The following is a 14,155-nucleotide window of genomic DNA, read 5'->3' on the forward strand; positions in this document are numbered from 1 at the left end:
GCAAGGACAGGTACAGGATCTCAGGCATACTGCAATGTTGTTCCCGCAAACCGGGGCGAGGTCCAACAGCCTTTTATCTCTGTTGGGGTAGCGGCCGGTCCTGATCCCCTGGCGACTCACCTCCCTGTTTCGCCCGAAGGCGAGCACTCCTCCTGCGAGTACTCAGGTCTCTCCTTCTCTCAGACCTCAGTCTCTGCAGCTCGGGAGACGTCGGTGGGTTACTAGACCCAGGGGCCGCCTCAGCCTCCCCTGACCCAACGGGTAGTGGAGCAGCTGTAAGTGATGGCCCATCTGGAGGCAACAAGGTCATCCCTGCATCTGGAGCCAGGGCAGGCTCAGGCCCCTGACTCAGCCCAGCTGGTGTTTATTGCAGGGGAACCTGTGCAAACTGGGACTCTTCAGGATCAGGCCCCAGACTTGGTTCAGATGATGCCTGAGGCAAAGGATCCTGTGCAGACCGAGACTCCTCTGGTTCAGAGTCCGAGTCCCAGGCCATCACAACACCATCTTATCTTCAAGACCCTTGTGGTTCCTAAAAAAATTCTACGATTCTATGATGCAAAATCTATACATCAGAATCATAGAATGGTAGATCTGGAAGGGACCGTGAGTCATCTAGTCCAACCCCCTGCAATGCAGGAATCTTTTGCCCAACGTGGGGCTCGAACCCTGAGATTAAGAGCCTCCTGCTCTACTCGCTCCCACCACCATCTTTGTGTTATTGGGGCAGTTTGGACACACACAGAATCTCTGCCATCACAGCAAGTTTGAATTCGTGGCTGGAGTTTTAAGTGTGCCTGCGGAGAATGTAGCAACCAGACGCCAATTACCAGCGAGGCAGGAAGTGCTTGGGCGTAAACGTCAGCTCAGTTGAAAATGAACAGGGCATCGCAAAGGCCTTTGAGAAGGAGTAGGGGAGGCTCATAATGTTTGCCTTCAAGCTGGCCAAGCCCCGAGATGCGACTCAAAAGAGGAACAGGAAAGGTTAATGGTCCTTTCAAAATGCATGCCGGAACTCCCAGCGCGGCAAAACGGCAATTAACGGGAACGTGCCAATAGCTTCCCTTGCTAAAAAGGAAGCAATGGGCGTCATCTTTTATTTATCCTACTCGTTTAAGGCCTGCCCTGATGTTCTGGTAGGGAAGGACGTTAGGATTAGGGATGGCGTATTAAAAGAAGGGTTCAGGAAAACCCCAGGGCCGGCTCTGTATGGTGTCAAAGGGTACAGTAAAGAGGTGCATGACAAAAGCCCTATGTGTTAAGGGCTTCCCTCCATTTTTGTTCCATAGCCTTGATTTCTAATCTGTTTTGATGTTTGCTGCTTCATGATAGAGAAGGAAGAGGAGGCCATTTCCCACAAGGGAATAACTGCACGGCCATTTCCCGTTCGTGTCATGTAAATTCAGCCCTACTTGTTGGGAACGGATGGTCTCTTCCTGGCATTCACAGAAGCAGGCTTTTGTTTTGTTTTGTTTTCATTTGCAGGTCATTGCTGCATCCACAGAGCCAGTGTGGTGTAGTGGTTAAGAGTGGTGGACTCGTAATCTGGTGAACTGGGTTCGCTTCCTTGCTCTTCCACATACAGCTGCTGGGTGACCTTGGGCCAGTCACACTTCTCTGAAGTCTCTCAGCCTCACTCACCTCACAGAGTGTTTGTTGTGGGGGAGGAAGGGAAAGGAGGTTGTTAACTGCTTTGAGACTCCTTAAAAAGGTAAAGGAACCCCTAACCGTTAGGTCCAGTTGCGAACATCTCTGGGGTTGCGGCGTTCATCTCGCTTTACTGGCCGAGGGAGCCGGTGTACAGCTTCCGGGTCATATGGCCAGCATGACTAAGCCACTTCTGGCAAACCAGAGCAGCGCACGGAAACACCATTTACCTTCCCGCCAGAGTGGTACCTATTTATCTACTTGCTCTTTGACGTGCTTTCGAACTGCTAGGTTGGCAGGAGCAGGGACCGAGCAACAGGAGCTCACCCCGTCATGGGGATTCAAACTGCCGACCTTCTGATCGGCAAGTCCTAGGCTCTGTGGTTTAACCCACAGCGCCACCCGCATCCCTAAGGCAGGATAGAGCAGTGTTATTACTTCCCCTGACCTGGACACTAGACGTCTGTGGATGCAGCCTAGAATACCATTAGCTTTTTTGGCTGCTGTGTCACTCTGTTGACTCATGTTCAGCATGTGGTCCTCTAAGACCTGTAGATCTAGGCAACCACTGGAGGACGTGTGTCTTTCCCATCGTTCCTAGTTAGGGATATTGCCAGGCTTAATAAGGGGAGATATTTGGGAGATGGAAGAAGAAATCAAATTAACTCACGCACCACAACCTGTGTCTCCAATCAATCATTGTAATCAAGTATTGAATTATACAAAATATATAAATTAACAGTTTTTACAGAAGGCACATTTGAGGCTTATTGAAGTCCAGGCATCCACACAATCTCCTTGACCCTTGTCACAAAGCATAGGGCGCTGCTGCTACTGACCCATGGCTGTCGTGACAACTTAGAATCTCTTTCTTGGTCAGCCCGGTCTGTCTGTGGTACTGGCTTTCCCGGATCGTCTTAATGCACTTTACATCCTTCCCAAGGGTGATGCTTTTAATGGAAGGCAGAAATTTCAGCATCGTTTTGGATACAGAGTTTGCCACCCCTGTGCCAGACAGGTTGAGCTCCTGCAAAAAATTGAGGCTGTAGAAAACCTCCGCGTTCAAGGATTTGACGTTGGGGTTGTTGGACAAATCGAGCGCTTGGAGAGCTGGCAGGTCTTGGAAGGCGTACGGTGAAATCTCCGCCAGGTCGGGAATCCCACTGAGAGACAAGTGGATCAAATCTTTCAGCCCCTGAAATGCCCCTTTCTCAATGGACACCACTGGGTTCCCGTCAAGGTTGAGGAACCGGAGAGGGATTCCTTGAAGGTCGGGGATCCTCTTCAACCTGTTTCCAGACAGGTTCAAGCTCTGGATGTTGGGAATGGCTTTGCCCTGGTGTCTCGAAACGAGGCTGATCAAGTTGTTTGAGAGGTCCACGTTGATGGGCTTCCCTTGACCTTTGGATGCAAAGATGTTGGTGGTGATGTCCAGGATGAAGTTGTTGCTGAGGTCGACATCCCCCAAAGGCGATCCCGAGAAGCATTCGTCTGGAAGGGCCACCAAAGAGTTGTGACTCAGATCCAAAGATTCCAGATAGCGGAGTCTGGAGAAAGTGGTGGGAAAGATCCTGGAGATCGTATTGTAGCTCAAGTCCAAGCTAACCAGCGTGGTATATCCGGGGCCGGTCAACATGGACTCGTTGATGGAGTCCAGGTTGTTTGACGATAAATCCAAGTAGGTCGTGTCCAGAGGAATGGGGACAGGCACGATGTGGGGCCCGATCCCACTGCAGTCCACCTTGGTTAGGCTGAAGCTGTCGAAGAGACCGAAGCTCTCCACTTCACAGTGGCACCCTGGGAAGCAAGTCTTCGAAGCGCCAATGTTCGGGGAGAGCAGCAGCAGGTTGAACCAGATTAAGAAAGGCATTGCTGGAATCTGCAAAGAGGAAACACAAGTGGAACGTCAGGAGGAGTCACCAAATAGCGGCAGCGTGAAGCAGATACAATTAGCGAGATGGATAGTTCCGAGAAGAATATTCAAAAGCAGGGGTGGTCCTTACAAAATTACCCTGATTTGGAAGTTGAAAATGAAGTGATCTGGTTTCTAGATGGCGTTTGGTTTCCAGACTTTGTCCGGATTCCCACATATCCACTGCTTGCCATAATTTTCACCTGAGTGCCCAGGCAACCACCACCTGCATTTTCTGGCAAAATCTGCTTTTTGTTCCAATTGTTTAAGTAGTTTTTTATCTATTTCATGAGATCTATACACCGCTTGATTGATTGTAAACAACCACCACCCTCAAAGATAGAATAAAAACGAGAAAAATTCACAACCCGACTTAAAACATACAAAAGTTAAAATACTAAAACCGACTAATATTACCTTCAACTTCCTATGCATCTGAGTAGGCTTGTCAAAGCAAAAAAAAATTCTGGTAGGCACCGAAAAGAGTACAGTGAAAGCGCGTGATTGATCTCAATAGGCAGGTAGCTCCAAAGTTAACGAGTTCCTACAAACGCGGAACGGGAATTATGTGGCGCAATAGTAGTGCCAGTTGTGTTGATCGAACTTTTTTCAACTATTATCTTTTATACGTTTTTAGCTTTCTGCATTTTATCGGGGTTGGCGTTTTAATTTCCGTGAGCCACCTTGAGTCCCAGTTCTGGGGGAAAGGTGGAATATTAATTTGGCGTGTGCCCTTCTTGCCAAAGTCTAGCACGCTCCTATGCGCTGGTGTCACGCACTGAGAAAATACGTGCGCTCGCGCCGTGATACACTCCTTTATTCAAACAAGCTTTGCAAACAGGGCTGGTTGCATCTTTGCCCTGGTTCTGCTTGTTTGGTCGGGTGCCTCTCTCCTGAGTTCATCTCAAGCTGCCATCTGGATTCAACTTCCTCCAAGTTTCTGAAACAAATCTCAGAATTGGCATAAGTGCCGTTTGCCATGGTTTTCCACCCCACAACCCTGAAATTAAGAGTCTCATGCTCTTACCACAGTGATTCAGCTGGGATAGCTCAGTCAGCAAAGCATGAGACTCACTCTTAATCTCAGGGTTGTGGGCCAAACATTCCTGCATTGTAGGTGTTATGTACTGTAGATAGTTATGCAAATAAGGGATTGAAAGTGACGTTCAGTGATTGGATAGTTTTAGAAAGTTGTTACAGTAACGTTGTACTGGAGCTCTATATAAGCAGGCTGGCTGAACCCTTCAGTTCAGTTCTGTTCTGGCCTCTGAATAAAGAAGAGCTGTTTGAAGAATCGCTGTGTCTGATATGTTCACCCACAACTTAACAGTAGGGGGTTGGACTAGATGACCCTCGGAACCCCTTCCAAATCTACGGTTCTATGCCAAAGTTTTTGTTTCTCTGAAAGCGGTGACCATAATGGGCACATTTCCCCTGTGGGCTCCCTGATGAGAGTGGATGGATTTTTAAAGCCTATTGAACTTTGAAATATGCCATTTCTGCATGCTTGACAATAAAATCAGGCTCCTCTCCCTTTTTTCTTAAACAAATGGCACTCCCCGTTTCAAATAATTGAACCCAACGGGGTCAATACTTCCTAATAGCCACGCAGCGCTCTCTTCTTTTCTCTGGGAGAGGTGAGGAAAGGCAGTTTATACCCCTGGCAAGCGCCATTAACAGCCATAAACTTTGGAGCTGGCCTGATTGATCTCAAAAACCGAAGCAGTCGGACCCCAGTGTGAATTTACAGAGGTGGAAAAGTTTAGCGGAAGGAAAAAAGAGATCGAGGGAAGGCAGGGGGGGAGAGAGAGCTATTTGAAAATGACGGCAGACAATAGAGATAAATTCCACAGCCTCGGGAGGAAAGGAACGATCATTAGGGCCTTCTATTTTTAAACAGGAAAGAGAGAGAGACAGCAGCCCAGCAGTGAATAAAGCTGTAGGAAATAAATCAAACCTCGAGTGATGTTGTTTTAATAGCCTCGCTTTGCCAGCCCTTTAAAGCATCCCCCTTCTAAAAAACGTCCCCCCAAAACCGTACCTGCTGTTTGTCAAGTTTTAATAGACTCCTGGGTTGTTGGGTTTCTCTCCCCCCGCCAAAAGCACTGATTAATCTGTCCACCTGCATTTAAGTCAAGACTCCACAGCTAGTTACACACAGATTTGCTGCCGCTCTTGTTTTTCCGACGCAGGTCATGTTAAAAAAAAAAAAGGGGGGGGGGAGACGGACGGACGCAGACGTTTAGCTGTTTTAAGCTGAAGCCTCAAGGAGAGTAGCAAGAAGCTGCTTGCCAAATATCATGCTCAACCATAAAAGCTAATAAGTGATGAGGGTGGAGAATCAGAATTGTAGAGTCGGAAGGGACCAGAGGACATGTTTCCACCTAAACATTAGGAAGAACATTAGGAAGAATGTTTCCACCTAAACATTAGGAAGAACTTCCTGACAGTAAGAGCTGTTTGACAGTGGAATTTGCTGCCAAGGAGTGTGGTGGAGTCTCCTACTTTGGAGGTCTTTAAGCAGAGGCTTGACAACCATATGTCAGGAGTGCTCTGATGGTGTTTCCTGCTTGGCAGGGGGTTGGACTCAATGGCCCTTGTGGTCTCTTCCAACTCTATGATTCTATGACCATCTAGTCCATGGGTAGGCAAACTAAGGCCTGGGGGGCAGATCTGGCCCAATCGCCTTCTAAATCCGGCCCGTGGACGGTCCGGGTATCAGCGTGTTTTTACATGAGTAATAATAATAATAATAATAATAATAATTTTTATTTATACTCCGCCCTCCCCAGCCAAGGCGGGACTCAGGGCGGCTAACAAACAATAATAAAAACAAGTTGAATGAATACAACTTAAAAACAAGATTAAAATATTGAAACATTAAAATATTAAAATGCAGCCTCATCACAGGAGGAGAAAGGAAAAAGAAAGAGGGGGAGGGAATCAAATTGGCTCCGAGCCAAAGGCCAACTCTGTCTTACAGGCCCTGCGGAAAGAAATCAGATCCTGCAGGGCCCTGGTCTCATGAGACAGAGCGTTCCACCAAGCCAGGGCCAGTGTTGAAAAGGCCCTGCCTCTGGTTGAGGCTAATCTGACTTCCTTAGGGCCCGGGACCTCTAGGGTGTTGCTATTTATGGACCTTGAGGCTCTCCGTGGGGCATACCGGGAGTATGTGTCCTTTTATTAAACTGCATCTCTGGGTTATTTGTGGGTCCTGCCTGGTGTTTTTACATGAGTAGAACATGTGCTTTTATTTAAAATGCATCTCTAGGTTATTTGTGGGGCATAGGAATTCGTTCATTTCCCCCCCACCCCCCAAGAAAATAGTCCCGCCCCCCACAAGGACTGAGGGACAGTGGACCCTCCCCCTGCTGAAAAAGTTTGCTGACCCTTGATCTAGACCAACCACCTGCAATGCGGGCTTTGCCCAACGCAGCGCTCGAACCCGCAACCCAGAGGTCTCATGCTCTACCAACTGAGCTATCCCAGAGGAAGAAGGACTGACTGGTAAACCGCTCTGGAAATTGTAGCTCTGTGAGTGGATGTAGGGGTCTCCTAACAACTCTCTGCACCCTTTTAGCAAACTACAGTTCCCAGCATTCCTTGGGGGAAGCCGTGAGCGTTCAAAGCAGTGATATGCCTGGGCAGTGGTTCTCAAACTACACACACACACACACACACACCCCAGGCCACACTTTGTTCACACTGCACTGAATTTCTTATTGATAAGAAATACACTAGAAATCAAAAAGAGGCAGCCCCTAGCAGGGTTTGATTTATAACACAGATCACAGCTACTTTATAATATGATCACGGGGCATGCAGAAAGAATGAAACATAAGAACATTCCCAAAATATACTTATAAACGAGCCTCTTACATAGGTAATATATATATAATAATAATAATAATAATAATAATAATAATAATAATAATAATAATATATACCCCATCCATCTGGCTGGGCTTCCCCAGCCACTCTGGGCGACTTCCAACAAAATACAGTGGTACCTCTGGATGCGAACGGAGCCCAGTTCGCATCCTGAAGAGAACACAACCCGCATCCGCGCAGGTCGCGATTTGCCGCTTCCGTGCATGACGTCATTTTGAGCGTCTGCGCATGCGTGAGCGGTGAAACCCAGAAGTAACGTGCTCCGTTACTTCCGGGTCACCGCGGAGCGCAAACCGAAAATGCTTATCCCGAAGCTACTTCAACCCGAGGTATGACTGTATTAAAATACAGTAGTGCCCCGCAAGAATATCAGTAGTGCCCCGCAAGCCGCTAATAGCGCTAATCCGCTAATCCATCAATGGGCTTGCTTCGCAAGACGAAAAAACCGCTAGACGAAGAGAATCACAGAACGGAATCTTTTCGTCTTGCGAGGCACCACTGTACAGTAATGCATGCCTGGCGTGCTCTGGTCCAGGGGGTCACGAAGAGTCGGACACGACTAAACGACTAAAGAACAACAATGCATCAAACATTAAAAGCTTCCCTAAACAGGGCTGCCTTCAGATGTCTTCTAGAAGTCAGCTAGTTGTTTATTTCCTTTACATCTGATGGGAGGGCGTTCCACAGGGCGGGTGCCACCACCGAGAAGGCCCTCTGCCTGGTTCCCTGTAACCTCACTTCTCGCAGGGAGGGAACCACCAGAAGGCCCTCGGAGCTGGACCTCAGTGTCCGGGCTGAACAATGGGGGTGGAGACGCTCCTTCAGGTATACTGGGCCGAGGCTGTTTAGGGCTTGAAAGGTCAGCACCAACACTTTGAATTGTGCTCGGAAACATACTGGGATCCAATGTCGGTCTTTCAGGACCGGTGTTATATGGTCCCGGCAGCCGCTCCCAGTCACCAGTCTAACTGTCGCATTCTGGATTAGTTGTAGTTTCCGGGTCACCTTCAAAGGTAGCCCCACGTAGAGCGCATTGCAGTAGTCCAAGCGGGAGATAACTAGAGCAGTCTGGCGAGACAGTCTGCGGGCAGGGAGGGTCTCATCCTGCGTACCAGATGGAGCTAGTAGACACCTGCCCTGGACACAGAACTGACCTGTGCCTCCATGGACAGCTGTGAGCCCAAAATGAACTCCAGGCTCTGCACCCGGTCATTCAGGGGCACAGTTGCCCCATTCAGGATTGGGGAGTCCCCCACACCTGCCTGACCACTGTCCCCCAGAAACAGTACTTCTGTCTTGTCAGGATCCAAGCTCAGCTCAGTGAATCTCATCCTGACCTGCCTGCTGACACCCCTGAGCTCAGCAGTCCTGTGTTCAGAATAGATTTCCGACCCTTTCCAGGCAAACAGGCCCTAAATGATCTCCTTCACTGTCTGAACATTATTCAGGGCGATTTACGGTTCTCCTGAGTTTGCCTGCTCTTCTTTTTTTTTGGGGGGGGGGGGAGAGAGGAGTGGTTTTATCCCTCCAAGAAAACAAATAGAAAGCTATGAAGACAAATAAGCCGACCAAAAGCAAACACAGACTCAGCCGCCAAGAGAGGAAGAAAAAATTCATGCTCAGCCCTTAATTAACCCCAGATGCCTGCTTTTTAGCCCCCAAAATGGGTGGCATCCCTGCTTCCTCTTGAACGAGTCCCTGCAGCTACAAAACTTCACTTATTTAGAGAGTTTCTACCCTGCGCTTCAAAAAGGCCCCCCATTGCGGCTCGAGTAGAATCAATTCAGACCAGACGTCCCCCCGCCTGCAGGCTTGCAATCTGAAACGCACGACACACAAGGGGAAAGGGTTAGGGAGGGAAGAGGAAAAACAAAGAAATCTCAGGCAAATTCTCCAAAAAAAACCCCCCAAAACAAAAACCCATCCCCAAGACGAGTCCTGAAGGTTTATACAGTGGTACCTCAGGTTAAGAACTTAATTCGTTCCGGAGATCCGTTCTTAACCTGAAACTGTTCTTAACCTGAAGCACCACTTTAGCTAATGAGGCCTCCTGCTGCCGCCACGCTGCCAGAGCTCGATTTTTGTTCTTATCCTGAAACAAAGTTCTTAACCTGAGGTACTATTTCTGGGTTAGGGGAGTCTGTAACCTGAAGCGTATGTAACCCAAGGTACCACTGTACTAACTTCTGAATCACTGAATAGAACATGTTGCAGAAGTCGTGGTGCATGCATGGAAAGGTAAGTTTGTATTTTTTTGGGGGGGTGTTCAGGGGAAATGTAAAGAATACATTTTTAAAAGAATTTAAAGAATAAACACATTTTTTCAAAAGGTTCCCAGAGCAGCTAGAACAGGAGCACATCCCTGTCTACAAGCTGACAAACTCAAGTTCCCCTTCAACCAACCCTTTGGCTAATTAACTTCCGATACCCTTTAAAATCCCAGAATCATAGAACTGTAGAGTTGGAACAGACCACAGGCGTCATCTCGTCCAATCCCCCACAACGCAGGATTTTTTTGTGCCCAACCCATGATGTTTTTGTGGGAGAAGGGAGTTATTGGTGTGTTTTTGTTCCTATCTTTATCATGTATTTTGTGTGTTGCTGTTTAAAAAAATATACAGTGGTACCTCGCAAGACGAATGCCTCGCAAGACAAAAAACTCGCAAGACGAAAGGATTTTTGGTTTTTTGAGTTGCTTCGCAAGACGATTTTCCCTATGGGCTTGCTTCGCAAGACGGAAATGTCTTGCAAGTTTGTTTCCTTTTTCTTAACACCGTTAATACAGTTGCGACTTGACTTCGAGGAGCAACTCATAGAACGCGGTGTGGTAGCCTTTTTTGAGGTTTTTAAAGACTTTGGTGATTTTTGAAGCTTTTCCAAAACTTTCCCGACACCGTGCTTCGCAAGACGAAAAAAATCGCAAGACGACAAAACTCGCGGAACGAATTAATTTCGTCTTGCGAGGCACCACTCTATGGCTGAAGGGCAGTATACAAATTTAATAAATAATAATTAAAATAAACTTAATTAAAAAATTAAAATAAAATTCGTTCCGGAGGTCCGTTCTTAACCTGAAACTGTTCTTAACCTGAAGCAACACTTTAGCTAATGGGGCCTCCTGCTGTCGCCATCTGCGCAATTTCTGTTCTCATCCTGAAGCAAACTTCTTAACCCCAGGTACTATTTCTGGGATAGCGGAGTCCGTAACCTGAAGTGTCTGTAACCTGAAGCGTCTGTAACCCGCAGTACCGCTGTATTAAAATACAATAATCTATTCAACATTAAAAGCTTCCCTAAAGAGGGCTGCCTTCAGATGTTTTCTAAAAGTCTGGTACAGTGGTACCTGGGGTTACAGACGCTTCAGGTTACAGACTCCGCTAACCCAGAAATAGTACCTCGGGTTAAGAACTTTGCTTCAGGATGAGAACAGAAATCCCATTCTGTTAGCCCCATTAGCTAAAGTGGTACCTCAGGTTAAGAGCAGTTTCAGGTTAAGAACGGACCTCTGGAACAAATTACGTTCTTAACCCGAGGTACCACTGTAGTTGTTTTTCTCTTTGACATCTGGTGGGAGGGCATTCCACAGGGCGGGTGCCACCACCGAGAAGGCCCTCTGCCTGGTTCCCTGTAACCTCACTTCGCGCAGCGAGGGAACAGCCAGAAGGCCCTCAGCACTGGACCTCAGTGCCTCCGATTTATTTCCTCCACTTCCAGATTTATACAACCTTTTGGAGGGCACCGTGTTGGCAACCTAGCCCTCTTGGTTCCGGGTCCACCGACCAAAAAATCATTTGTAAAGGGGCTTTTGTACATATCTTGCAAAAGCTAACACATGGTTTTCATCCCCCCCCCCCCCCGCACTGTGGAAGACACAAAAACATTCCCTCCTCCATCCGACAGTGACCCAGAACGGGACACAGGCATTGCCTGTGCTTGTGTCTGATTGGCTTTCCCACCCACCCAAAAAATCATTTTCCTACCTGAACCTCGCCCCATCGCACTGTTGTAAACAAAAATCTGCCCTTTTCCCTTATGGGGTATCGCAGAGCCCATATAGAGTCCTTACGTAGGTTCCCTATTGGTAGGAGAGAATAACAGAGGCCAACCAGAGAATATTGAGAAGCAAAGCAGCGAGTAAGCTTGATCTTTATTGATCTGTTGCAACAGGGTGCTCCCCTCACCCACAGGAGAGGAAGAGCACTCAGAAAAAAGGTGCGCAAGGACTTATAAAGACTTTTGAAATTGCCACCCTGTAGATCAAAACCACCCCCAGAAACATCATATATACATCACAGAAGGGGTGTATCCTAAGACCATCCGTCAGATACATCATACCTACATCACAGAAAATGCGGTCTTAAAACAGAAATTTGAATATTGTTTCTCCTGTTGTTGTTTATATCTCCTGTCTGGCAGGTTACTTGATTGGATTGCCTGGGGAGCCTGGCCAGTCTTTTGTAATGATAAATACTTAGTTCCTGGGCCAGGTCACAGGCTCACACCCCATTCATATCTGAAATGTGCCCTTAAGACAGGATTTGTGAGGAAAGAGACAATGGGGAGGTTTCCCACTTTGACCTTGCAGAGAAAACATTTGGTCAGTTTGGGAATCAAAATGGTTCCAGGTCGGTCTTCCTGTACTGATCTATGTACGTGCTTGGTTGGTATGCTTATGAACATTACCATATATCTAAGACCTCAAAATTCCTATCACAGTACGCAGTGCCTTTTATTTAAACTCCCCAAATGAAAAGAAAAAAAAAAAAGCTGATTGCAAGTTTTGGCTCTGAGCGCATTGAGAGGAACTCAGTGGCGGGAAAAGGAGGGGGGAGAGAAAGACATACAAAACCCAGCTTCTCTCTAACACACTTGCAGGTCTAGAGAAAGCACTTAGGTCGCAGCAGGGTGAAAACGTCCTGAAGACAGCGGAAAGGGATTAAACCTGCAGACCTGGCACCTCTTCATGACAGGTTTCGTCTTATAAACAGGAGGTAAAGAACAAAAAAAGACCACCCACTGCTTGAGACTTCAGTTTGTTAGGAGCTGAAATTCAGGTCTGTTGGGAGCTGAAATTCAGGTTTGTTAGGAGCCGAAATATTTTTACAAGAACCTTAAAAGGGAGAGCAGGCTCTCAGGTTCAAACAATATTATTAGTACTATTATTAATTGCATTCGTATCCCACCTTTCCCACACAGTTCTCCCTCATTTTATCCCCCTGTGAAGTAGGTTAGGCTAAGAGATAAAGTGATTGGTCCAGGGTCATATAGTGAACTTCATAGCTGAGTGGTGATTCGAACCCTGGTTTCCCAAGGTCCTAGTCCAACACTCTAACCACTACACCACACTGACTCTTGATATCCCACCAGGCGGGTGGGGCTTTTGGTTTGACTCAATTCTCCGCGGGACTTTTGCACGAATCGCCACAAAAATGGCAAAAATAGCCCAAAAAGGTCATCTAGCAATCCCGCGGGCCTTTGTGAGTTCAATCCCAGGAGCCCTTGCACAGGGGTAGAAATTAGCCGGGCACGTTTTGCTACTGGCACGGGTTCAAATTGTGACCACATGGACATCTCCGGGGGCCAGATGAACGATGGACCTCTCAATTTGCCTGGCCCCTCCAGTTTTCTGGAGCAGGTACATCTTATTCATTGCATTCCCCCCTGTCCCCCTCCTTTTCTGTTTTAATGTTTTGCACAACACTTAAGAGATTCTGTTAGGGATTGTAGGAAAAGACCTGCCAAGGAAAGCGAAAAATATCTTCATGTATGCGACAACAGCGGCAAGAGTCTTAATAGCGCAAGGATGGAAGAACGAGGAAATCCCGACTAACGAACTATGGCAAGAGAAACTGATGGACTACGCAGAATTGGCAAAACTGACACACAAACTATGCGACAACTGGGACTTCAAAGATGAATGGGAACCCTTTTCAAAGTACTTAAGAAACAACACAATGAACTGGACTCCTTGGCAGGTTTTGAATAAACAACCACAAACTTTTTATTGACAACAGCTAGTCAGACAAATTAAGGATCTATACAACTTTGCAACATGCAGAGAATAACATTTGTTGATAAACCAGAGAGAGGAGCTGAGGGAAGTCTGGGGGGGGGGAGGGGAGGTTACTTTATGGGGAGGGGGGAAATGGGGGGGATTAAGGATGATATATTTTTTGATAAAATGTTTTGTTGAAATTCCTAATAAAAATATTTTTAAAACAGAGATTCTTTTTTCTTTAAAATATAAAGTGGAATCAAAACGAAATGAATAAAAAATAAACCTCACCGATTTTAAAAAAGGCGCCTAGGAATTCTGTTGCGGCAACAATAACCTAGGGTTTAAGGTGCGCTTTCTAACACTGCCCTTGCGGCTCGTGGAGAGTTGGGACTGTGAGCAAAAAGGTTTGGAGGGAGCGGCTGTCCTGTTTGTGGGCTTTTTCAATGGTGCCCCCAATATACGCAATTTTGCTTAAACTCCTTGGAATGTAATGCCCAGGTAAATTAATTAAATAAATAATAATAATAATAATAATAATAATAATAATAATAATAATAATAATAATTATTTATTTGTACCTCGCCCATCTGGCTGGGCTTCCCCAGCTACTCTGGGTGGCTTCCAACAAAGATTAAAAATACATTAAAATGTCACACATTAAAAACAGCCTTCAGATGTCTTCTAAATGTCAGGTAGTTGTTTATCTC

The 14,155-nt window shown here is 46.7% G+C and overlaps 1 protein-coding gene and 1 long non-coding RNA gene across 4 annotated transcripts in view; both read right to left on the reverse strand.

Annotated features, from left to right (window-relative positions):
• The window catches only part of LOC310705448, a 91,351-nt gene that overhangs the window by 75,220 nt on the left and 1,976 nt on the right, over nt 1-14,155 (reverse strand). The gene's annotated exons all lie outside the window — the stretch shown is intronic.
• The window catches only part of TSKU (tsukushi, small leucine rich proteoglycan), a 33,993-nt gene continuing 22,172 nt past the window's right edge, over nt 2,335-14,155 (reverse strand). For all 3 annotated transcript variants that reach the window (XM_083499873.1, XM_083499874.1, XM_083499875.1), the window contains exon 2: nt 2,335-3,526. In XM_083499873.1, coding sequence (XP_083355999.1) covers nt 2,456-3,517 — 1,062 coding nt within the window. In that variant the 5' untranslated portion in view covers nt 3,518-3,526 and the 3' untranslated portion in view covers nt 2,335-2,455. The remainder of the gene's footprint in view (nt 3,527-14,155) is intronic.

The sequence above is a fragment of the Podarcis liolepis genome, assembly GCF_965112155.1.
Source record: "Podarcis liolepis genome assembly, chromosome: 4".
Lineage (NCBI taxonomy): Eukaryota > Metazoa > Chordata > Lepidosauria > Squamata > Lacertidae > Podarcis > Podarcis liolepis.